We start from the raw sequence: 25219 nt of genomic DNA on the forward strand, positions 1-25219 counted from the left end.
ACACATCTAGATGGTGTCCAGACACTGAACTGTCAATATAGCATTATACTAAACCAAGTATGTTAAAGCAGAATTTGTCCTTGCTCATGTATGAGCAACCAAAGTAGGTTATAACTCTTACAACCTTATCCCTATTGCTTACGAGGCAATTTAACACTTCAGAGCACCACACAAACTTTAGCAAATTAATCTGGATAGCCTTTTGTAAGTTATTCTACAGAAGTAAATTCTACAAAGTAGAAACTCTACGTTCTGCAACTCTAGGCGTTGGAACAATTTTTGTGCTTTCATTTCATGCATTGGGGACTAGAATCTTCATTTACGTGACTTCCAGCGTAATTACTTCTGAATGAATTAGTTGAAGTGAATAAGAAAACAGCAGAACAAGGTGAATGATGTCCATATCACAATGCTCCACTTTTTTCCCATTTGCAGCCTTCTTCACATAGGTTTATACAGAAACCCTGTTCGTTAATGCTGAAAAAAAATGAGAATTTCCTAAGAGTCATAATAATCTCTGCAGCTACACATTTTAACTCATGGATACCTATCTCATCTTGTTTTATTACTACTGGGAAATACAGTGACAACTGTAATTTTTAATGGTGTGTACTTCAGAGAGAATGAGTTCCAATGTAGATGGCCCTCCGTGCTGACAATACCACCAGTCCTTTCCTTCCTGCCCTTTCAAGTACTTGGTAAGCTGTGTTACAGCCACTGATTCATATGACGCTGCAAAAGATGTGGTCCCTCAGATAAACCAGTCCCAAACCCCCTAGAGCTTTATGTGCTAACACTGTTATGTGGAATCCCTAAACCAGTCTCTTCTCTCCCCAAATGCTCACTGACAGAAGAGAACAAGGCCAGACCCATAGCAGCTCTCCACCTGGCTGTCAGAGAGTGGAGAAATATAAAGCAGAAGGCCTTGTGTAGTCCTGTTCCAGATCAAAGTCTCTGCTTGGTTAAAAAGGAGCCGTCCCAGCTCCCAGACCACACTCTGTTTTCAAGCTTTTTCCAAACAGCTGGTGCACAGCTGAAATTCTGAAAACAAGTTCTCTCCTTTCTGTGTGGGGGCTGTCAAGGTATCTAAGGTTCAGCTGATTACATCTGCAGACAAACATTGCCACATAATTCCCCAGTTTTGATGTAGCATTACACGCACACAATGAAACCTGCCAAAAGAGCCATATTTAAAGAAAATGACCCACTTTCAAAAATCAGCAGTTTTTGTTCCAGGTGAAATATGAATATTTATATCTAAAAATGATGACGCCAGAAGCAAACATTCCAACCAGGAGTACTGATGTGAACAAGTCACTTAGGCACCCTGAAGAACAGTTCTCTATTAATTTCACCAGCCCTCAAACTACAACATGTAGATGGGGTGGCTACATGTGAGGAAAACAATGAAAAATTCATCTCTTCTAGAACCTTAAAACATATGTTTAATGATTTATATCAGACCATTTAATAATTTAATTTGAAGCAAATCAAGGGAACTGGGAAAATCTGGGTTTGTGGTTAACAAATTTAAAGCTGTATCCATCTTTGTCACAGGCTAACAAAGCTTTCTCGTTGGGCACTACAGGTAAGGTCAGCATAAACTTACCATAACGACACTGAAATTCAGTTCCAGCCTGAGATCAGTTGGTTAAAGACAGCTTGATCATGACAACTCTTAATACCACTGTGCTTGTAGAAAATCAGCTGAAAAATATTGTATCCTATCTAAATCTGTACAGAAAAAAAAAAATCCTGTATCAAGTCATTCTACCCAGATTATTTTAAATTCAAAAGAAAGCAAAACTGTTTGCTAGTCTTTGATCAGCCTTCTTTGAACTGATCATCCTGCTGCAAGGCGCTCCAACTGAACTCAAAACCCCCGGTTTAATAATAAGGCAAGTTGGTTTGAGAAGTATGTATTGTCAAAATGCTACTTCCTACAAAGTTTACATTTACAATTAGCTTAGAATTTATTTAACTGCTTTTGTGGGGAGAGGAGCAGGGGTCCTGCAGAAGCTCTCTTTCGTCCCTTTCTTAAATATCCTAGTTAAGAGATGCCACTCCACAGCACTTGCACAAACATCCCTGCCTAATGAAAAAGCTTTTATTGCCTTGAACATGTTTTCCCTTGGAAAGCTGAAAAGACCAGAATATATCTGAAAGTTTTTTCGACATAAAGGAAAGATTTAAAATAACCCAATCGTAGAAAGAAATCTTTTTGAAAAATCAGAAGATGTTCTGGGGTAATGTTCTTACATAGCTAAAGTCTATATGGACAGCAGGGTGCTTCTGTATCCATGCCAATGCGTGTAACATGAGATCACTTATATTTAACACTAGCGTAGCTCTTTGCATCATCTCAATAGTTTGTAAACAAAAATGGATGCATCTCAGTGACTTAGTCATTTTATGAAATACTCTGAACCATGTTTAATTGATCAACAATCTGGCACAGAGAAGCAAAAGGCTTTTGTAAGTATATCCAGTGAACGGCAGGAAAGCAGGAATTAGAATTCAGAGCAGTTTCTAACTTCCAGACTATGACTTTTTTTACCTACTCACTGAACAGAACATGCTGCAACGGTGTTCTGTGAAGGGAGAATCTGGTGAAATAGTGTAGAGGAAAATACAGACAGTAAACATCTTTTGTTTTCCTGTTTTGATATGTTTCACAATAAAGATGACCAAAACTGTAATTCTCTCTTCCCCCCTTGCTCTCAGTAGCACCCTCTCAGTTTTTTCCTTCTCCCAAGCAACTGAGAATCACCCCGTGAGCAGCTGGGGTGCTTTGCAGTGAACAGCAGCGATCGGTGTATTGTAAGTGCAAGTGAATTTTAAAGCAGCCTTTTGAGAACTCCGGTTAAACAGAAAGGCTGCTACTTCCCTTTGTACATTGATCATTTCAACAGCTCTAGAAATCAAACTTTCACACGTGAGAAGCCCAGATCTGGAGGCTGTCCACGTTGCAGAGCACCCACGTGCCTTCTGCACAGCCACTGACTGGTGCCCTGATATGCCCTCTGCCACAGCGTCGGGGGAAATACTGCCTGGCTCTTCATACTGAAACCCTTTTGACTCCTTTTCAGTCAACTGTGCAAAATGGGGAAGAATTTGCAGATGGGATAAAGAAGCATGTAAGTTACAAGAAAACACTAGAGATCTCATGTTGCTTATCTTGCATCTAGACTATGAACAGGCATCCTGCCAGTTAGATGAAATACACATTTGTATCTGGATCTGCAGCAAGCAACCTAGTCAAGAATTGAATCACGTCACATAAGATGTATATGCATGGAGTGTTATAGGACTCAGACTACACTTTTAAGCTCAAGGGCCAACCCGCCTCTAGGTCACCGGCCCCGTTACAGCAGGACAGTCCCTCTAGACAAAGCACACATGCTTGCCCAGCACAAAGGACCATGTAGTGCCACCATCAACAGAGCAGAGGCCAGAGGGGGGGGCTTTTGGTGACACCTCCAGCTTTCACTTCTACAGCACCACATCCATGGAGATGAGATAAGGTACCTGCCATACTATCACTGGGGTGAGGCAGGCTGACTGGCATCCAGATTCAGGCCAACGTGCAAGCAGGGATGCTGTACCACTAGATGCCAGTTACTCTCTTCTCATAGGTAACAAAAGACATTCAGCTGTTGTGCTGGATGCATGAAGTGGTACGCCTTTACTAGTTTACAACTTGCCTACCCTCCTTGGCACATGAAGGAAACTACCAAAAAAAAGATTAGAAAACTCTGGCAGTGCAGGGACTAGTGTTATTCAGAAGTGGGCTGATTACAAGGGTGAGTGTAAAAGGATACTGGCCGTGCTTGATGCAGACTTCTAGCTGCGGCAGCAAAGGTGAGCTCCAAGCCACACCAACTACAGTGAAAGGGGGGTGCATGAATTTGTAGAGTTTGTGTAGAAATTTGAGTGCAACACACGAGAATAAGCCAGGTTAATTCTGCAATAAAAATATTCACCAAAGAAATGATTTTATTTCTCTTTCATTAGACTTTACAAGCAGTTTTGCTATTATGAAGTTTTACTGATTCCCCAAAGTTTGCTTCTCGTCTTGCTTTGGGACTGCACCCATCTGTGGTTGAAGAGCACAAGAAAATCCTTTAGCAGTTCTGTGTAGAAGGCTATGCAGTTAATCAAAGATTTTCAAGCACTTCAAAGTCTGAAGAACGTTAAGTTAGTGATGCTCATCCTCTATTGTGCTTTGCTCTTAAAAAGAGGAAGTCCACCTTTAAAAACTAACTAGTTGTTACAGCACAATGGTGAGCCGTGCCTTTCTGTAGTTACGCGCTGTAATTGAAATCCTCACTTTGTGCAAGCTGTGGCCAGCATTCAGCACGACAGATTATGAAGCCCCACGCTATCCCCTCAGCTTTCTCTGTGCTTCTTGGAGGCTTTCTCTCTCTCTGCATATGCCTGCATGGGAGTGCACGTTCTTCAGTCAATTCACACACATCACTGAACAGCAAGAGCACACGTCTAGGTCCACAGCAGGAGGGGGGGTGTTAATTAACTGTATAAGGGACAGAGCCAGCGCTACAGCTATCTTTTCCACACATACAGAGAATAAACAGAGCTAACATTCAAGAGAAAATACAGTAGGATTTTAACTCCTCACTCACAGAAAGACATTAATTAAAAAAATACAAGTTTAGCAGCAGCTCTGGACTAGACTTGTCTAAGAACTCATCTCAAGCACTGCCACTGGCATGCTCAATTTAAGACTTCTTCACACTGGAATAAGACCTTGCAGATGGACAAATGAAAACATTTGTCTCCTTGTTGTAGTGCCTGCTCACATCTACTGCAGTTAATAACGGTTGGGTGCACAAGAGGAAAGCACTGGTCACCTACTAGCACAGTAAGAGTTGGAAGACAACACGGTAACAAAAACTGTTTGCATACAGCACTGCTCTTCTGGCTGTTAATGCTAGTGGAGCCGCAGCAATGTTAACACACAAGAGTTTCACACAAAACAACAGTGTGGCATTTTAGGAAGATATTTTGAAAACAATGGATGGAGCTTTCCAGCCCAGGAAAATAAATTGTCAAGTATATGAGCGAACATATTAAGACTGATGGCACCTGCATTGGGTTGAGACAGGGATACTAAGTAATACAAATGGGAATACAAGCATTACACTTTTATTCAAATGATGCATGTCCAGGCCATCAATCCCTTTTGGGAGATTGGCATCACTCTGTATTCATGAAGTACATATGTGCTTTGAGCAGGAGGTTGGACTGGATGACCCCTGGAGGTCCCTTTGTACCTTAAGTTTTCCATTCACCATACTCCATCAAAACACCAATTACGGTATCAGCCCTGAACGCACATTACTAAAATAAAACTTGCATTGTATGCTCGAGTTTACCCCATGCCTGAACTTCTCGATCTTTTTCACTTTCCTGTGTCATAACAATCTTACTTCTCATCATTGAGGCATAACTCGCTTCTGAGAAGCATCCTGTAGGAGTTGGTTCAGTTCCAGAGCCCCAGACTGCCTGCCCTATTAACAGTGGGCTTTAGGGGGAAATAATCTAATGAAAGTAAGCTAGGGTCAAAGGATGTTTCCTACTTCCTCCTTGTGAAAGAGCCTACCTCTGCCTGCTCTCACGAGTGTCGCAGTTTCAGTCTCTACACTCTGAGGATCTGTAGACAGGAGGAGACACTTTTCTTGGGGTTCCTTTTTTCATGCCGTTGGTTGTGGTAGCTTGGTGGGGGAGGGAGAGGTTTTTGTTTGCTTTTAAGCTCTGTTGTGTTAGTCTTTGTCATTTACAATTCCTTTCTGGCTGACCTGGCTGCTAGTTTGTCTAGAAAGAACCTGACTGCATCAGCACACCAGTGAAAAATTACTGAGCACCACGTTAGTTTCACAGATGTCTTTCCCCTCAGACAGCCTTACCCATCACCCTGCCACCATACAAAGCAATTGTGATGGGGGCTTGGGGGGCGTGCAGAGAAGCAGAAAAATCAGAGGCTGCCCTGCTTCAGAAACGTAGGGCATGCAAAATACCTCTTACAAGTGCCTGCCCCCATTGGCAATATGCTTATATATTTAAAAAATGCAAATATGTATATGCTCATATATATATATATTATTTTTTTAACCTACACCTGTGACCATCTACATCTGAATTTATTTATTTTTGCTTTAGGGTGCTTTGAGTTCCTTTAGCTTTTTTTTTTTTATATCAGTATTAAATATAACATTTATCATAACTACTGTGTACCGATCCACAATATAGATATACTAGAGCATTAGATTGAAGGCATCCTCTACAATTCCTGATTATGAAAATAACCATGTGCCTTACTGCTAGTTTTCTTTAAAAACTGAGCTACAGTTTGAAATGAGTGCAAAGAAGTCATCTTCCTTAATAGCTCAATCCTGTATACATTTAGTCTTAAAAAAAAAAAAAAAAAAAACCACCCACCTCTTTTTGAAGGAATATAAATTTACTATTTTTTTATTTGTTGAATCAACTTCACAGAACTTGGGAGAAACACTTTTCTATTCCAATTCATGCCTTAAAAAAACAAAAGAAAAAAAATCCCAACACTTTTTAACCAAGCTTCAAGTGCAGGACAAAATTTTCTCTGTAGCTATGTCTGTGCAAGACCACTGCAAACAAAAGCAGGTGTGGAAATGTTCTATTTTTTCCAATTTAGGGAGTTCCTCTTCTTTTTTTAATAATTGGGCAGTAGGGATAAAGATTCCCAGAGGGGATTCATTGTGGTCTGATTTTCTATTATCCATGAATAATTTTATTCAAAACTAAAGATTAATGTGTAAAAAAAGGGCAGCTTTCAAAGCCACCTGGTTATTTTCTACTTGACCCTAGTCTACATGATCTGCACCCAAACACTCAGAACTTGCAACAGAAGTTCTCAGACAACATTTAAAAGTTCTGACTTGGATCAGCTCAATTTGAGGTTTGCTAAACAAAAAATTTTAAGGTCTTAGAATTCAGGTTGCTCTCTGCTATCAGACTGCAAAAGTTTTTCAGCTCTGTTCTTCGTGTGCACAACCTAAGTTGTATGAATTTGGTTCTTCAAAGAACACTCCCGAGAACCATTTTAGACTATTTCTTTGTGTGTTTCACCTTCATACTTCTTGCATTAGGTTATGCCGAAAATAGCATCAACGGTGACAAAATTCAAAGCTCTTACAGAAATTTTCCATGTGCAACTGTAACAAGCTCTGTTCTCTATACTTAAATCCCAGTCATTTGGGACTCGTGTTACATTTGGTGTGTCTACTTCACACACTGGGCTACTGCATGGACTGGCTGTTCCCAAGGGAAAAGCAAGACAGAGTCTTCCGTCCTTTCTGCCAGTCAGCATCTGCAGGTACATTTACCAAAACTGCACCCCTGAAAGAGGACACTACCAAACCACAGATGGTTCAAAGCTGCGGTTACACAGCTGTTTAGTGCAGAATAAATTCAGGCAGCTGTCAAATGAAAGCTGTTTCACCCTTCCTGTGTTTCAGCCCTTCCTTTCCACCACTTCCCTTATGCCAGAAGCAGCGTTCATTCAACTGCACGCACACAAAGTGGATCGTGCCCAAAAACTAGCACATCTGAGAGTTAGTCTTCGGTCAGATAACTTGTTGAGTCCTCCCACAGCACAGCAACAGGAACATTAATTCTGGCACAAGAGAGGGGCAGGAACAAACAGATCAGAGGTCAGGTCATTGCTTTTAGCAGCAGTCTTAATTTGATGCCTAATCACAGCGACCACATAATCACAAACTATGAAAACACAAGGTAAAGGACCCTAAGCCAGTTTTGCCTCTAAAACATGGTGAATTTCTTGCCTTGGAAACACAGAAAAGGTTCCAGAGAAAGACAAAAATAAAGAAGAGCAACCTGACCTCCCTCACTCCTGAGCAGTGCCTCAGTAGCTCCAGATAATGATGCTATGAAGTGTTATCATCAGCCCAACCACAGGATGTTCCTACCTAGATATCTCTTCAGCAGCCTGCTTACGGTCTTTTAAGGACCATTAGGAAAAGACAAAGAAAACAGCAGTTTTTAAAAAGCAGGTTTGGGGGTTATTTATAGTATGAGATGAGCATTCGTTTAAAAAAAAGCAGGTACTTCTCTAGTCTGGGTTATCACAGGCCTGTTGAAAAAATAAAAGCACCAAAGCTTCTTACAGAAATATTTATCTTTTATAATGGGCAAAATAGTCAACATGAGATTAACTCATTCTAGAAAATATATGCCATGGAACAATTTATTAAATGATTTATTGAAAGAAATTCAGCCCTACAAAATAAGAGTTCAAAACAACCTGTATTTTTTAAGCCAGCCAAAGTAACAGAACGCACAGGGGAATAAAGATACTTCCTTATCACCATGACTCTTGCTGTCTGTTTTTCCCCGCTTGTCTAATATAGAACTTAACTTGTCCCATTATCAAAGCAGCATCAATGCAAACATTAAATTACTTAAGGCCTAATAACAAGCAATTTTATTTCTTAATACAATACGTTAGAGATCTATCGTCTTCGTTGTTTTCCAAGCACAGACGTGAGAAGTTGCACATTTGAAGGCCAGGCCTGCATTGTGGACGTTACTTGACTGAAAACCACCAGTTCCACCAGGACGGGCCCAAGCTGAGCCAGCATTTCAGAGGGTACACCCCACTCCTCCCTCTGCAGTTTCTCCTCTTTGCTGACCCTCCAGCAATGACGTGTGTCTGCAAGAAGGGCTTCACCTTCAGGGAAGGGGAGTAGTCCAAGCAGGGATGAGGTGTAGGTAACACGCATGGCGCAGCTCGGTGGCTTTCCTTAAAGGCAGGTGTGAATGAAGTAATGGACGCTGGGAAACACTGAGCAAATCCAGCTGAGATGAGCAGCCAGGACTGCGACTGTCTTGAAGAGGTTAAAGTACTTCTGGGTGCAACAGCTCTTCCAATCTGAATTCACATACCAAAGGCAAATTTCTCTCTTGGCATCAACAAACACCTGATGTCCCGACTTGTTCAATACGGGAGAGTAAGCTGCAGTCAGAGGTATGAGCGCTGCCTTCCCCCCATCCAGCAAGGCAAAGTCTATCCAAGAAGGGGCCAAACTCTTATTAAGTCTTCAAACAACAGCACACATATCCCATATCCAAACCTCCTGGTAAGAGAAAATACCCCAGTACCACAACATCAATCTTGGTTTATGCTTCCCCCTCAGAACTGGCTACGGATAGAGCTTTTCCCCTGGGGCTTCCTCAGTTACTTCTGGTTCAAAGACACACTCCTCTCCCTGGTCTGGTCAAAGTTAATTGCGTTCATCTTTCAGCCTGACATGGCAGTAATTATCCTGAGTCTTACTGAAGAGTTTTATCAAGTTAGTGCAAGATTTTTACAGCACCTAGCATTTCCGCCTGGCCTTAGAATTTGCTACTGCTATTAGACACTCTTAGAGGAAAATTCAACTTTAATATTTTGGAAATTAGTTATATAAATTTCTATAATAGTCAGAGAAGGTGGGAAAAGGGCTCTTTTTTCACAGATGGACTGACTACCCCACCGAGTCCAAGAGAGCACAGATATCATTCTTTCCTGTGGGTTGTAGGAACAGCTTTAAAAAAAATAATAAAGAAACAACAAATATATTCCCCATCCCTTGCACATCTCAGATTGGGGTCAAATTCCAGTCCACAACGCATTTCTCCTCTCATGCAGAAATTTTTGAGAGATTATGTCATCAATTAGTCAAACCTTGTCTTTTCAAAGAACAGACTTCAGCTCAGGAGGTCTCCAAATATTTAATAGGGTGTGAGATGTGTAACAAAACACAGAGAAGCCCAGAGTACCAGAAGTGGTAGAAAGGAACTTTTTGTCTCAGCATTTTCTAGTCTTAATCAGCACATTGCATGAGCAGATCATTAATATTTTAAAGTCAAATAAAGGATATAATGAAATTTTGGAGACATCTGACCCACTATAATATTTTTGAAAGCTAAGGCTCAAAACGACTGTATGTGTGTCAGTTAAGTGGGTCTCCTGCTAGCTAAGGAGAGGTCAGAAGGGAAGCTAACTATTTGTTAAGTGCTATAATTCATTTTCTGTTTAAAAACATGTTCCTGAAAAGAGAAATTGCATACACATTTAAAGCTAGCCGAACAGCCAACTTTTAAAGATACACACAAACTATGAAGGTGAAGGAGAAGATCCTATCATCTGCAAGGCTTCAAAAACCATAGAGTGGTTTTGGGTTGGAAAAGACCTTAAAGATCATATAGATTCTCCACCACCACCACCCCACCATGAGCAGGGCCACCTTCACCCAGACCAGGTTGCCCAAAGCCCCATCCAACCTGGCCTTGAGCACCTCCAGGGATGGGGTCTCCACAGCTTCTCTGGGCAACCTGTGCCAGTGCCTCACCACCCTCTGAGTAAAGAATTTCTTCCAAATATCTCATCTAAATCTACCTTATTTTAGTTTAAAGCCATTACTCCTAGCTCTATCCCTACACTCCCTGTCAAAGAGTCCCTCCCCAGCTTTCCCGTAGGCCCCCTTTAGGCACTGTAAGGCCACTAGACCATCTTCCCAGAGCCTTCTCTTCTCCTGGCTGAACAACCCCAACTCCCTCAGCCTGTCTTCACAAAAGAGGTGCTCCAGCTCTCTGATCTCCTTCCTCCAAGCTCACTCGAACAGGTCCACGTCCTCCTTATGCTGGGGCCCCAGAGCTGAATGCAGCACTCTAAGTAGGGTTCCAGGAGAGCACAGTAGATGGGGAGAATCACCTCCTTCGACCTGCTGGCCATGTTTCTTTTGATGCAGCCCAGGATATGGCTGGCTTTTCAGGGCACAATGAGAGCTCCTGTTGGGGGTGTTGGCTGATGAGAAACTTAAATCCTTCTCCTTAGGGCTGCTCCTGATCCATTCTCTGCCCAGCCTGTATTTGTGCTTGGGACTGCCTCAACTTATGTGCAGGACCCTGCACTTGGCCTTGTAGAACTTCATCAGGTTCACAGTGGCCCACCTCTCAAGGTCCCTCTGGATGGCATCCCTTACCTCCAGTGTGTCGACCACACCACACAGCTTGGTGTCATTGGCAAACTTGCTGTGGGTGGACTCAATGCCCCCTGCCCATGTCACCGAAGATGTGAAATAGCACTGGTCCCAATACCAACCCTTGAGGAGCACCACTCATCACTGGTCTCCAACCGGACATTAAGCCGCTGACCACAACTCTTTGAAGGAGACCATCCAGCCAATTCCTTATCCACCAAGCAGTCCATTCATCAAACCCATGTCTCTCCAATTTAGAGACAAGAAGTCGTGCAGGACACAGCGTGAAAGGTTTTGTACAAATCCAAGTAGATGACATCAGCTGTTCTTCCTTTATCCACCAATGCTGTAACCCAATCTTAAGAGGCAACCAAAATTTGTCAGGCATGACTTGCCCTTTGTGAACCTGTGCTAGTTGTCCCCAGACATCTCTGTCTTCCACATGTCTTAGCATAGTTTCCAGCAGGATCTGCTCCATGGTTTTGCCAGACACCAAGGTGAGAATCACTGGCCTGTAGTTGCCCAGGTCTTCCTTTTTTCTCTTTTTAAAAAATGGGGGTTATGTTCCCCCTTTTCCGGTCAGCCGAAACTTCACCAGACTGCCACAACTTCTCAAATACGATGGACAGTGGTTTAGCAACTCCATCTGCCAGTCCCTTCAGGACCCTCAGATATATCTCATCAGGTCCCATGGACTTGTGCACCTTCAGGTTCCTATGATGGTCTGAAACCTGATCTCCTACAGCGGGTGGTTCTTCATTCTCCCAGTCCCTGCCTTTACCTTCCTTGACTTTGACAGTGTGGCTAGAGAACGCGCTTGCTGGTGAAGACTGAGACAAAAGTCAGTCGATGGATTTCATTCAAGCAACTTTTGAATAACTTGGAACCCACAAAACCACTCTGAGAAGAAATACATCAAGTTTAATTCCACGTACCTGAGTAGGATTGATGTAACACCTATTAGGAAATTACGGAGTAAGAAGCCTTTACATCACTTAATACAAAAGAAAGAAGCGAGAGCAAGACTATTTACCCTTTACCTTCTAAAAGGGCTACGTTACTTAACTTCCACTGTACGTTAGTGCCCATGCTTGGAGATCATGTCTGATTATCTTAGCAGAGCTACGAGTCTAATAAATATTAACTCTTGTTCTGAAGGGATTACAGTTTTGAAATGGCATTTATACTCAAAAGTAGAAACCAGAATAAAAACAGTGCAATATTTCAAGTTTTAAACTCTTTTTGAACATATGGACAGTAACTGTTTCTTACCATTCAAATACAAAAACCCATGTATTATACAAGGAGTTAAACCTAGCACTGCCACACTACAGTCCATGTGATGTTAGCACAGAAAAATAAGCAGATACAATCTATTAGTGTCCCACATAGTGCCACATCCCAGCTGCTACTGTCCATGCTCTTCTCAGAGAAATTAAGTTTTAGGGATACTGAAGCTGACATTTATATCACCACAATGTATCTTCCTAATGCAAAAGATAAAAGCAGCACATTTGGATTTATTACCAAAAAAACTCCAAAAACACAACATCTATAAGCTGTGGTTTTGCCTGGTTTATCTAGGAAAAAATGCATTTTAAAGCAACAGTACATTAAACCCAGCTAGTATAGCTGTTTCTAAAACTATTTGGCTATTTATTTCCTCTCTTTTATGTACTCTAGTTTTATGACTGACATTACGTCTAGCAATTTTTGGTGACATCAGAAAAATTGCTAGCAGATCTGTCCAGCTCACAAGCCAGGTTGTCTGACACCCTCCTGCTTGTCTGCAGTGGGTGCATCGTCTTGACATCTTGCAGTGCTGATACCTTTGCGTTCCAGGTGTCGATTTCAATGGGTTCATGAAGAGTTTTACTCTACAGTTCTCAATATAAGTGGATTTAAAGGCTTTCCAATTACAAAACTAGGGAGAATACTGGAAGACCTGGCTAACAATTAAAGTGGCTTCATATTTTAAGTTAATTGGACTCTAGCCATAGGATTCCTTGGATTTTAAGATCAGAATTGACACTCACTGAGGGGCCTGACCCAATGCTCCTGTTAACAGGAGATGCCTGTAGCTCTAAACTCCAGGTGCAGAGAATATTAAAGTAGCTGAAGTGATAGACAAATTCATAACAGCTCCTAAAGACACTTCATATCATGACTAAACACCCTCTCAAAAAGACCTTTCCATTAATGGATCAAAATTCAATTTGTAGTATCTGTATTTTTCATCAAACAGTATTTTTTTGGCTCAAAAATTAAGACCTTTGCAGAAACTTCATTCTTGACTGTTGAAATTATGTCAGACAAAAGCTACGCAACTACTGAAATACATTTAAAAGTAATTTGGGAGAAATTATCAAGTCTCTCACCAGTTTTCCATAAAGAAAACCATTATAAACTCCAAATCTGTTTTGTAATAGTTATGTCTAAGTGAATATTTAAAGGAAATTAACATACACTACATTACAGTTAAAGACAAAAATCTTTCAAATCATTTTTGTCTGTATCTATAAATATAAATTAGTCTCATTTGCTTCTGAAAAAGCAGCCTAATATCTGATTAAAATGAATCTTCTCCACTATGTATGATTTTGTGCACCTACATCCTTTATACAATAACTCTTGAAGTTCCTAAGTCTGTTAAAAGTAGACCTACAACCCATGACAAATTTGGACAGGTATGCAAACAACAAGACGGAAGTTCAAAAGGAGGAAATCGTTTTCAGTTCTCTAAAGAATAGTATAAGTTGTGTGGGCATTTAAAAATAAAATGGGAACATGCTGTAACCACCTGCTTGACACTTGTATGATACCCAGCTTCCCTGCAGAGGGTCATTTTCTCCCAAAGGTGTTAAAGCACCAGCCCTGGTTTGGTAGCAGAAGAAATCTTAATGTTTAGACAGAGCAAGATTTCACTTTTCATCCATTTCAAGTGGACAATTTCCATGTACTAGAGCGTCCCAACAAGTCATTTCTGAAGAGTCTTGCCGTATGGAAGAAACATCTATCAAACCTGCCTTCAAAAGCAGGATTCCTGCACATTACAGAAGACAGTATATTAAGAAAGAAGTTCTTTGTATGGCAGGCAGAACTGAATCTCAGTCAGGAAACCATTCTCATCTAAAAAAAAAAAAAATAAAGAAACCAAAAAGCTTCTTCTGGTCTCAAGTTTCAGAAAACGTAGTACCTGTAAGCCACACAACTTTAATTGCCCAGCAGATAGATGTTAGGAGCTTAGCATTCTGAGCTTCTGTAAAACTGCTTCCCCCACTGACTTACTCTGAGAATGGGACTGTTTCTGTTTCTTAAGATATATGACAAAATTTACAACGACTTAGAGAATTCACAAATACAGTTTTGTGCAAGCCAATCACAAAGGCATTTGTCGCTAGCCCCAAGGTGTACATGGAGCTTTTGAGGTTAGAAAGTTGCTGACACAATGATCAGGCACTTCCACACTGCCTAGGGCTGGACGCAACTCTAAAGGACAAATCATTGCTCTGAAAAGCTGCCATGCTAGAATGAACTGAAGCAAATTATAAAGAGAGTGCATGGATATGGAGCAAAAACTACACAGGCCCAAAGACTGCCAAGTATTCATATTTTCAGAAGTCTAAAATAGAAGGACAGCCACTCATTCTGCAGGATATTAAGCAACTCTAAAACATATTTCTTAGAAATTCACATCACATATACATAGGAAAAATAAGGTAAATACGTTCAGCCTTCTATAAACAGTACAATGCACTTCTTCTCTTAGCAAACACCATCACCAAGGTTTCACTTATCAGTTAAGGAGAAAGCTGGCTCATTCCTCCTTGCTACATATGGCAGCCCCGATCTAACTCTTTTAAATACCAGTGTCCATTTACTATGACTCACTGCCAACATTTTGCCAATGACATCTTGAGAAAGAAGAAAAAGAAATCACAACTACTTAACTGTTTCTACCTCACCTTACCTAGCCTTGAAGAGAATTTACCACACAAAGAGGAAGTGCTCACGACAACTCAGGTGCTTTCTCATGTCCGTAAGAAGACGACATTTAGAATTTCTCACTATTAAAAGAATACAGAATAAGAATTCCTTTTCATAAAATAGATCAAATAAATGTTATAGAGAAAACACTTTCTCTACCTCCCGACACAACTTAACTATAATAATTCAAACTTAACTCCACCAAAATTTCCATCGGAGTTCTACACTTGTCACTGCCTAATACTTACCAATTTTGTTTCCAAAGGTAGCAAAGGTCGAGAAAGACAACACGCCTTGCACACCAACACCAGCTTTTACTGACTTAGTAGGAAGGAGGAAAAAAAAGTCTCAAAGAATAACGGACCTAATTAAAACAGAAATAAAAAACACGCCAAGAAAACCTACATGATACCTGGCCTCAAGCACCTGCCTCCTGTAACAGTGAAGCTCCCAGCCAGGTGCCTCTGCTGGCTAGTTACTGCAACACACCAGCAGGGAAAGGTTGCTCTAAACAGATCACACGCTTTCTGGAGTTTCTAGAAGTCAAACAAAGTATCTTAAAAATCAACCCAGAAATAATAACGAAAAAAATGACTTTATGCAACACTGCAAATATTAGAATCCACCTTGACTTGACCCACCTTCAAAGAAAATAAAATATCTTTATTATTTTATGGACAGAAAATACATACTGGTTGATGATTTCACTGAATGCTGATGTTTCCTGAGAATGAAGACTGCATTCTGTTCCTACAACAGTGTCAGTATAGGAAAGAAAGCACACAGATTTACTGAAACACTAAAAACATTCTTATCCTTCTATCCTTAAGTCCATTAATTCTCTCTTTAAACCCTTTGAGGCCCAATCTTACTGCAGCCTCCATGATAAAATAAGAAACGTATACTGACTACACCACTAAGGGCAGATAACATTCATTCGAATTGAAAACCAAACCCTAAAAATAAACTTTTACAAAAACTTTACATGCACTTGGCCCTCTCGCTCCTCCTTCATATACACCTTTGTCTCCAAATCACTTCCAGAAAGGCGCAACTCCTCTTTATCTATCCAGTGTCCATCAACAAACCTCCAGCACACCTATAAAATGCCACTGCGATTAAAAGAAACCAGTTCCAAACACTGTGCAACAAATCACATTCATTTCAGTCCTTTTCACAAATAAGCACGGGGAATTGAACTGAATGCTTCAACAATGCAGGTTGTAATGCATAACTGATATGTTGGAAAATACTGCCTAAGGCTAACTGTCCTTGTCAGTTTTGTCCTTGGCGTAGTAGCATTAAGTTTTTTTGCTAATAAAAGTATTTCAGTCTATAGCTGTACTATATTCATTGTGCAAGAAAAAAAAAAAAAACAGTTTCAGGAAGTGGCTTCTTTTCAAATCAACTAACTTTGCTGAGAAAAAACAGCAAAGGAAAGTTTTTGCATCATTTCTAAGCATGAGACATATTGTCTTTCTCTCTTCCAAAATTCACCCCAGTTCACAAAAGAGATTGGGACCAAATAGTTGAAATAGGAGCTAAAGATCCATAAGGCTTTTGAAAAGCAGATCCCTGGATTTGATTCTCCTTATAACACTGATACACTTAGCATAAGTCAAAATATTGTTCCTTCAGCCGTGAGGTCATTCTGCTAAGGTAAGGAGAACAGAGCACAGCAAGTGAAATCCACAGGTCCTAACAGCTGGCCTAGCAAGTTATGCTGCCTATTTAAAAGTAAATCCAATTATTTTCACAGATCAACACACTCAAGTGATTTATTGCACTCTTCAGTGATGGAAGGCATTAGTATGGGAATTAAGGAAATGCAGTTTTATTTCCAGCTTTGTGGCTGACCCACATATTAATACTTTTCCCGTCTTTCATTTTTCTCCCATTGTTTCCTAAACAAGATTGATGTTTAAACATTTACAGTGCAATATAAAATGTGAGTGTTGCTCATCTGGACACACTCAAGTACCTTCATTTGCACTAGCTTCTGTGCAAACAGCAAAGCTGCCCCTGTAGGGTAGGTCACCTCTCTACACAGGCTTGTGCAATAGACACAAGGCATGACTTCAACTATTATCAAACATTCCCATAACAACAAAAAAATATCGTGAGCCAAAGGTTCCCACAAAAGGGATGTACCCTAGCACAGTGAGATTTTGATTTCAGTTGAGGGAAAAAAAAAAAAAATCTAATACAGCAATATTATCTTCCAATTTCCATTTCTAAATTGTGCTTTTAGCTTAACAGAACTGGTTAATCTGTTCTCTTATAAAAATTCATTGGTGAATTTAATCCCTTTTACCAGCTCCCAAATAAGACACCTTAAAGGGTGCTCAATAAAACATCCTAAGTCCCCGTCATCACAATCTGATGTTTCTCCCACCTTTCCTCCAAGTATGAAAGGGAATAGTGGTAGGCTTTGAAATAACTACTGACGTGTGAGGTTACCCAGCAAGTCAAAACATGCAGGAGCAACTAATAACCAACTCTTGACATCAATAGGGGATTTTCAAGGAAATACTGTAGTTTAACTGCCCATTTTCTACCTACAAGGTTGCTTTTCAAACAGAGCAGGCTATTTTGGAGATATAAGCCAAGGCACATGAAGATTAAAGATGCATCCAGCTAGGCTCCATTCAAAAAGTTCTCCAGCTGCCTCCAAATCTGGCTTAAATACTGTATGAATTCAAAAATCAAAAGTTGAGCCAGACAGTCATTGCTAAAAGAGGGCTAGCAGGAGGAAGATGCGGATGTCTCTTTTTATTTTTAATGGCATAAAGAAATAGTCATTTGTGTTTCCCAAATTAAGTTACTCCAGTGCTTATGTATATTAGATATGCAAAAATGAACTTCACAAACCAACAGTAAGAAATCTAGATGGAGTTATTTTAAGAGGAGAATGGGAAATCCAAGTTTAGATGCAAGTATGGGTTTAATCAAGATTTAGCATTACAAAAGGTTTGAGAAAACTTAGCAATATTTCAGTCATCACATGCAAATGACTAACATCAATTTTGCAAAAAGTTTGGGGCAAAAGATGCAGCAGGGAGAGATGCATGCACTTTGCCTATCTAAAATCATCTGTACAACATTCAAAATTTGTTTCAGCCAGTACATCTTGAGAATATGGAAGATGACGACTTAATGAGAAGTCATTATATTCACATTTTCACACAATATTTGGATGCAAATTAAATAAACGTCAACGATTAAAATAGTAAGCTCACACAGATCTCTCAAACATTCACCTTCTGAACAGGTGCTGTTCACACTGATCAGAGGGTTCAAAACATTCTTATGATTCACAGAGGCAGTCAACCGGACGTAAGGAGGAGTTACTTTTTGATAGGGAAAACTGAGCGACTACATCAAATTATCGAAGAAACAACCTACAAATTGTCAATTCTGGGAGGGGACAAGGCTAAATGTATCACTACATTTCATTATTAAAACTGAACTCTGGGAAGGCACAAAATTGTTTTTCATATATTTTAAGACTGCTTTATAAGCAGTTGGCATAGACGGATGCTATAGTTACATGGAAATTAGCATATCTATCATTTGTGCCATTTACTTAAAAAAGATAGGTGCTCAGTAATAGGTATAGCTCCAGATAAACAACTGGAACTGAAAATAAGCCTCACCTGCTTCAAGTTATTAGTTATTACACATTCAGATGGCATATTTGCACACCGCCTCCATTACTGACAGAATAACTGGCATTTTAATGTGCCCTTGATGGAGCTTAGGGAAAGGAAGGATTAGAAACTCCAGGCACAACTGACGGAAGTGAGTGACTTCATTATTTATTTCCGTATTTTGAATACTAAAATTCTCATGGACTTCAATGGCTATACCTAAAATACACAGGCATATCTTGCCTACCTTTTAATGAACAATACAAATGCATTTTTAAGTGCTCTTCCGTCCCTGTTCAGTGTACCTGCTTCTCTCCTGCTCTCCATCCCTCTTGCACAAACTCACATTCCTCTCACCAAGGCACAGCATTTCATGCTTACAGAATATGACAGAACATGTTTTGGGTACAACTTGCTGATAATGTGTTCAAAAAGGCTCCATGAAAATTCACCTTTACTATAGATGACAAGCATGCAAGAAGAGCAGACTCACAGGAGGCATTTATGCATATTGCCAATCTTTTTATTACTCAGTCATGCTACCTGGAATAAATATAGCAACATTAATCCCATTCCTGACAATTTTTGAAGACTTGACAAGTTTCCTCAACCAGTTTAAACCTTAAACGTTTACACTTATTCAACCATTAAAAAAACATGGTTAAATTACACCACCATTCTTAAAATCCCCTCCAAAACCTTTGCTTGTTATTTAGTGGCAAGGTTAAAAGGAATCTTACCCTAAACATACAGGATTTGAAATAATCTTAACTACCCCAATTTGCTGTGAGCTTTAAATACAACCAAAAGTCAGTAGATTTGCCTATTCACAATGTTGAATTTATAACAAGATAATCTTGCTTTTCCAATGTGTGTTCTACCTGGTGATGTTCTACAGTTTCAACTAGTCTCTGCAGTAAAGTATGTTACCCCCTCCCCTCCAAAAAATAAACAAACAAATATCCTTACACTGACAACTATTTTTTAGTACTTTTTCATGTAAGAGTACACAGCTCTTTAAAATCAAAGGAACAAAAGGTATCCACTTTATTCTTTCCACGTCAGAGCAAATGTGTTCGAATACAAGTCTTGCTTTCACAAGACTGTTTTCTTGAAGATTAAATGAATTTCATTGCAACTTAACTACAACAACAGACATTTCCAATTTATTTTCAAATACAGAGAAAACAATGTGTTATTTCTTTAGTAATATAGTAAAAGGGTGATGGTGATAGGCATAAGATCAAAAGATCCTATTCCTGTAAGCTTTCTTCCACATTTAAGACAGAATGTTTCTACAACTTTTCCAAGAAATTGTGATAAGCACAGATGTAGAAATTGCTCCATATTTGACATGACATTGCTAAAAAGCATGTTTGCTGCCCACTTCTTCCTTTACATTTTTTCAGTCGAATAAACATGACCTCTTCCTTGTCACTGGAATAAAGTACTGTTATGATACATACCAAGTGATGATACATCTGAAAGAGCATATTATCATTTTTAATTAACTATGCAAGGAGAGAAGCAGGAAAAAGGTGTTACTTAAAGATGAACAAGGAATGTAACCTTATATTAGCCCTACTCTACTGCAATTTTTCACTAGTGTCACTGATAATAATCCAACCTCAAATCAAAAAAAAAAAAAAAGAGTACATGTTGCTAAACATCCTCATGGAAAGATTCAAGAACAAATTCTTTGTTTTTACTGTAAAGAATATATTTAACCCAAATAAAAACTGAATGGATACATGCAATCATAGGTAAACTTCTAGAAAACAATGCCAGGAGAAGACACTATTCAAGAATACATGGAATGGAAGAGCGCTGAAGACGGTATTACTTTCTTATAAACATGCAAAAACAACATTGTTTTAAAAAAGCATAATAAAAAACAAATCTACACAGCAACATAATTCATATTTAAAACCCAAGTTTATATTTCACAATTAAAATCATAATTAAAATTTTTGCAAAAAAGTTACTCCTGAATTTTTTTTTATTAAAATAGACAACTAGGGGTAGGTTGGGAGGGCAGAGATTGGGGTGGAATCTGAATATCAGTTTTAAAAGAAACGCAATCAGAATTTCCAAACTGTAACTCTGACATTTATAGCTGAGGAACAAGACTGTTAAACTGAATTCACCTTTCTGCCCCAAGAATGGAAAAGTGAGGTAAACCCAGTTTAGAGCTCTGTAATAACAACAAAGAGACCAGCAGAGGAAAATAATTGTCTGAAGGATTCACGTGTACTGCTCTCTAAATGCAAATTATGTTCAAGCAAGTTTTCCTCTTTCTGAAGTTTCCTCCATATGATAACACAATCAGCATACCCTGCTCCATCATCTTTCAGGTGAAACGAATCAAAGCATTTATTTTCACCACTTTCAAGTTTTCAAAACCCCGATGAGTATATGACATACCTCGTGCTGTAACAGTTTAACCCTGCATCAGCTAACAAATTTCTTTAGGTTTAAGCCTACACACAGCATTAGCCTATTTGCTTTCTCTTTGTACTTTGCCAGATCTCTTCAATTTCACAAACTTCTGAACAGAGCTGTCATTATTAATTCTCAGCAAGAAACCCAAGCCACTATGAATCATTGCAGTGACTGGCACCAAGTGTCGGCACTACTCTCACAATGCTGCAGAAATGGAGAGAAATCCTAAAGCAACTAAAAGCTTTTAGCTAAGCTACCACTGAGTCGGTTCTTGCACTGTAAGTCTTCATGAAACTTTATTAAATGAGAGAGCAAAGAAAAAGGGTACATTAGGCTCGTATAACATTTCAGAAGCCAGAAATATTTCAGCATTCTGCTTTTGTAACATCAGGGTCTCAGCTCCACTCCACAGTCTCAGAGAAGGGATATCACACAGGCTGGAGCTTTAATATTTCACACTTCATTAAAAGCTGATAAAATAGTGACAATAATGCCTCCCATAACTGTCCACAGTGCAAGTGTTAGGCCCTCTGAGTTTATTCATTGGACATTAAGCATCAAGACTACTTACTTAGCTCTAAACAAGATTACAGAAAACAGACGTCGTACTTTCCTTCTTCCTTGAGAAACACACTAGACAGTACCAAGAATTTATTTACTACACAGAATTACACGTCCCCACCCTGTGTGAAAATTAAATTGTTGGGTAATATTCTCCCCATAAAACAATTGATAATAATTATTTTTCCCAAAATAAGAAGTAAAAGCGAGAACAGAAGAAGGCTTTGTTATAGTCTCTCTAAAGCTGCTTAACTCTGCATTGCCAAGCCACAGCTGTCTATACAACAGATTCCTACAATTAAGAGCGAGTAAGCATTTCTCTGCATTGGAAAGTTTTTGTTCTATTTTTTTTCCCTCCCTCCTTCGTTCTCCTTCTAGAACTCATTTACCACAATCATTGCATTTTAGCACCCATACTACTTCAACAACACTATCTTCTGGGACACTGGCAGCTCTGTGGTCTAATGGTAAATTAATGAAATCAAGTATTTAAACTTCAACGGTGAGAGAAGGTCACTGTCCTATTGATAGCCAAAACTATAAAAATACAAAGACTGAAACCAAACCGTGACTTCATATTTACTGTATTCTCTGTGTGGTGGAAGTAAAATCAGAAACTTATTTTTAAATCTGTTGGAAACATAGCCCATGTTAATCCTCATGAACAAGTGTGCTTCAGCACTCTGACCTGTAACTTTCAGCTGTGTACGAGGAAGATATAGCTGTGGGTTTTTTTTAAGAAATGGATAATTTAAAGCAGTGTATACACTAACATGCGTTTCATAACGTAACTTAAAAGTTATGAATCAGTTTAAAAGTTACAACAAGATATTTTCTTATCTTCCACTCACTATCGCGCTGCCTACCCCTGCTGATCATGTGAACTGGTAGTCAATATAATTTGCTTTGTGGCATCAAGGCAAGCTAATTTTGAAATTATCATGGGCCTCCAGAGCTTACCAGAGAATTCTGAAGCTGCTTGCTGTGAGACACAGCCACATGCAGAGGCTCATGCTGGTTTTAGAGAATAAATCATCTTCAAGAGAGACATGCCATCACAACAGCAAAACCTCAGTTTTTGCTGAATTAGTATTCTCATTAAAAAATCATTTTCTTTATTATCCTTACATGTTCTTTCCTAGACTCATTGTTCCACTACTAAAACATACTATAATTTTTAGTAAACAAAATTTCTAGATAAATGTTAATCACTGTCTACTCCTTTTCTTAGGAAAGGCAGTTGTTCCAGTCTGGGAAAAGGTAATTCTCAGAGCAGATACAGATAATGAGTGATGAATGGAGGTATCTAGATATGACACTGATGTGTAACTCTATCCTTACCTATGCACACATTTCGAAATGTTCCCCATCTTCAAAAGGTGTAAGCTCCTCACCCTAGCAACCAACCTAATTTGGTTCAGTTATTGACCCAACAGCAACACAATCAGGGACTTTAAGTTTTTCAGGGTTTCTGTCTACAAAGTTTTGTTTTGTTAAAAAACACAAATGAGAACAAGTTTTCAGATGTTTTCAGATGTCTCTGTTATTTTCCTTCTAGTTACCCGCAAGATGCATCATCCAGTTCCACAGTGTTTCTATAAAGCATTCATTTATAATTATTACTAATACTTAAGACCTATTGAAGAGAATTCCTACAAAATAGCAAATGTAAGACAATTGAAATGCAAGTTATCGTGGTAAAAACAAGGAACAAGTCCCCAATTCATCTCTTAGGTACCTAAGCTAACATGTATTTAGTTGGGCTTGACACAAAGAAAAATTCCACCATCCTCATTTAGAATTGCAACAGTCTGAACCAATGAAAACAGAATCTAAAGATTTGCCTAAAGCAGGATGTCCTGGTTTAGAATAAATTTCAAAATAACAATAAAGGAAGTGACAAAATTATTTCATTTTCCCAGCTCCCTTAATACAAACCATTAGTTTCGATGCTAGGTAATTTGTTGTTATAGCTTCCACTGATTACAGTAGTTGCTTGTTTGATAGACTTGCAATAATTCATCCTATCTTTTGTTGAGAGAAATCAAATATAAATCCCAAATGCCTGTTTGCCCATACTTATTTTTGCACTTTAAAAAAAATAGCAGCACTCTTGGAAGCTGGGAGAATATACATCTTTAGAAAAGGGTGTTAAAAATACATCTCCCTACCTGTTTCTCACTCAGAGCTGTGATTTTGGCTTGAAGTTCGTGAAGCTGTTTCTTCAAATCAGCATTCTGATTAGAAAGAAAAAATATCTGTGAGAAAGATATTCCATTTGTTAACATAGAGTAGTAGCAGGAAGGTTTTTTTTTTTTTTCATATTATACTACAGATAACAGCACCTCTGGATGTACAGCCAATAAAATTCAAGAGGCTCAACAAAGCCTTACTTAAGTCACTGAGTGCAAAAACCATCAGAGGACCTTTCTAGCACTCAAAGAGAGACAACTCAGTTTGGAATTCAGATTTCATTGAACATCCATTAGTGCTCACCACAATATAAAGCACATTTATACATTCCATCAAGTTTACAAATTAAACAAGAAATGTTTGTCAATATATAATGCAATTGTATCATATTAAATGCAACAATATGTCACCTAAAGCACACTCACCTATGCTACTTATGCAAAGACGTTATGCATTTGACTGTGTTGAGCATCAGCAACCATATCTATTAAATCTTAACTGCCACACATGCCAAATGAAGGCTAACATATCTAAGTCTTCAATTCCACGTATTTTTATGCCTTAGACTATATTTAAGAGAATTACATCTGCCTTAGCACATCATTCATATCAGCACTTTGCTTACAATAGCACTTTAAGATTTAAAAGCAATAAACATCACTATAAAGATGCAGAGAGAACACAATTTTTACCAGGACTATTTCTTTTCTACTAAAAATAAAATTTAAAAAAGATTTGCACTCAGTTTAAAGCCTGTGAAGCTCTGAAGAAATGTGACAGGGAAGCGAACTTCTCTGCATTCCCCCCCCCCCCCATCATTTATGTTGCAAATTCTTTACCCTAGAGGATGTAGGTTTGTTGTGTTACATAGAAATATTAGAACATGAGACTAATATTGTTATAGGAACTTCACGCTCAAGACAACTTGCCCATTTTTATATTCATCCACAATTCCAAAATGTATAACAATCTCAACTCAGTTATCTCTGGATAGTTCTCTCCAATATAAACACAATCCTAACAAAACCAGATATTGACCAGTCATCCTCCCTTTCTCTGGATTCTAGTTAATGCATTTTTTATCCCAGATTATTAAGAGCTTGGAAGCAGGGACCAGATTCATTCTTCCTGGCTTCATGAACTTTGCATGGCTTTTTGCAGCCCTGAGCTGTCTTTCAATGGACACGAACAGAAAGCAAACTACTCTGCAGGCTAATCATTAGCAGACTAGCCCAGCAAGTTAGAGCAGCAGACCTTTCCCAAACCCCATCAGAATAAGGAAGTTCTAGCAAGTAGATTTTCCAATATTATCCTACTCCTCCCTCAACACTTCTGTCAGGGGTC

General features: G+C 39.1%; 1 protein-coding gene across 6 annotated transcripts in view; it reads right to left on the reverse strand.

Moving 5' to 3' along the window:
- The window catches only part of PHF21A (PHD finger protein 21A), a 133819-nt gene that overhangs the window by 66266 nt on the left and 42334 nt on the right, over positions 1-25219 (reverse strand). For 4 of the 6 annotated variants that reach the window (XM_080592875.1, XM_080592879.1, XM_080592876.1 and 1 more), the window contains exon 5: positions 23854-23940. In XM_080592875.1, the coding sequence (XP_080449001.1) occupies positions 23854-23940 (87 nt within the window). The remainder of the gene's footprint in view (positions 1-23853; positions 23941-25219) is intronic. The other 2 variants (XM_080592878.1, XM_080592880.1) reach the window with 1 other exon arrangement.

The sequence above is a fragment of the Anser brachyrhynchus genome (assembly GCF_964034855.1).
Source record: "Anser brachyrhynchus genome assembly, chromosome: 5".
In the NCBI taxonomy this organism is placed as follows: Eukaryota; Metazoa; Chordata; class Aves; order Anseriformes; family Anatidae; genus Anser; species Anser brachyrhynchus.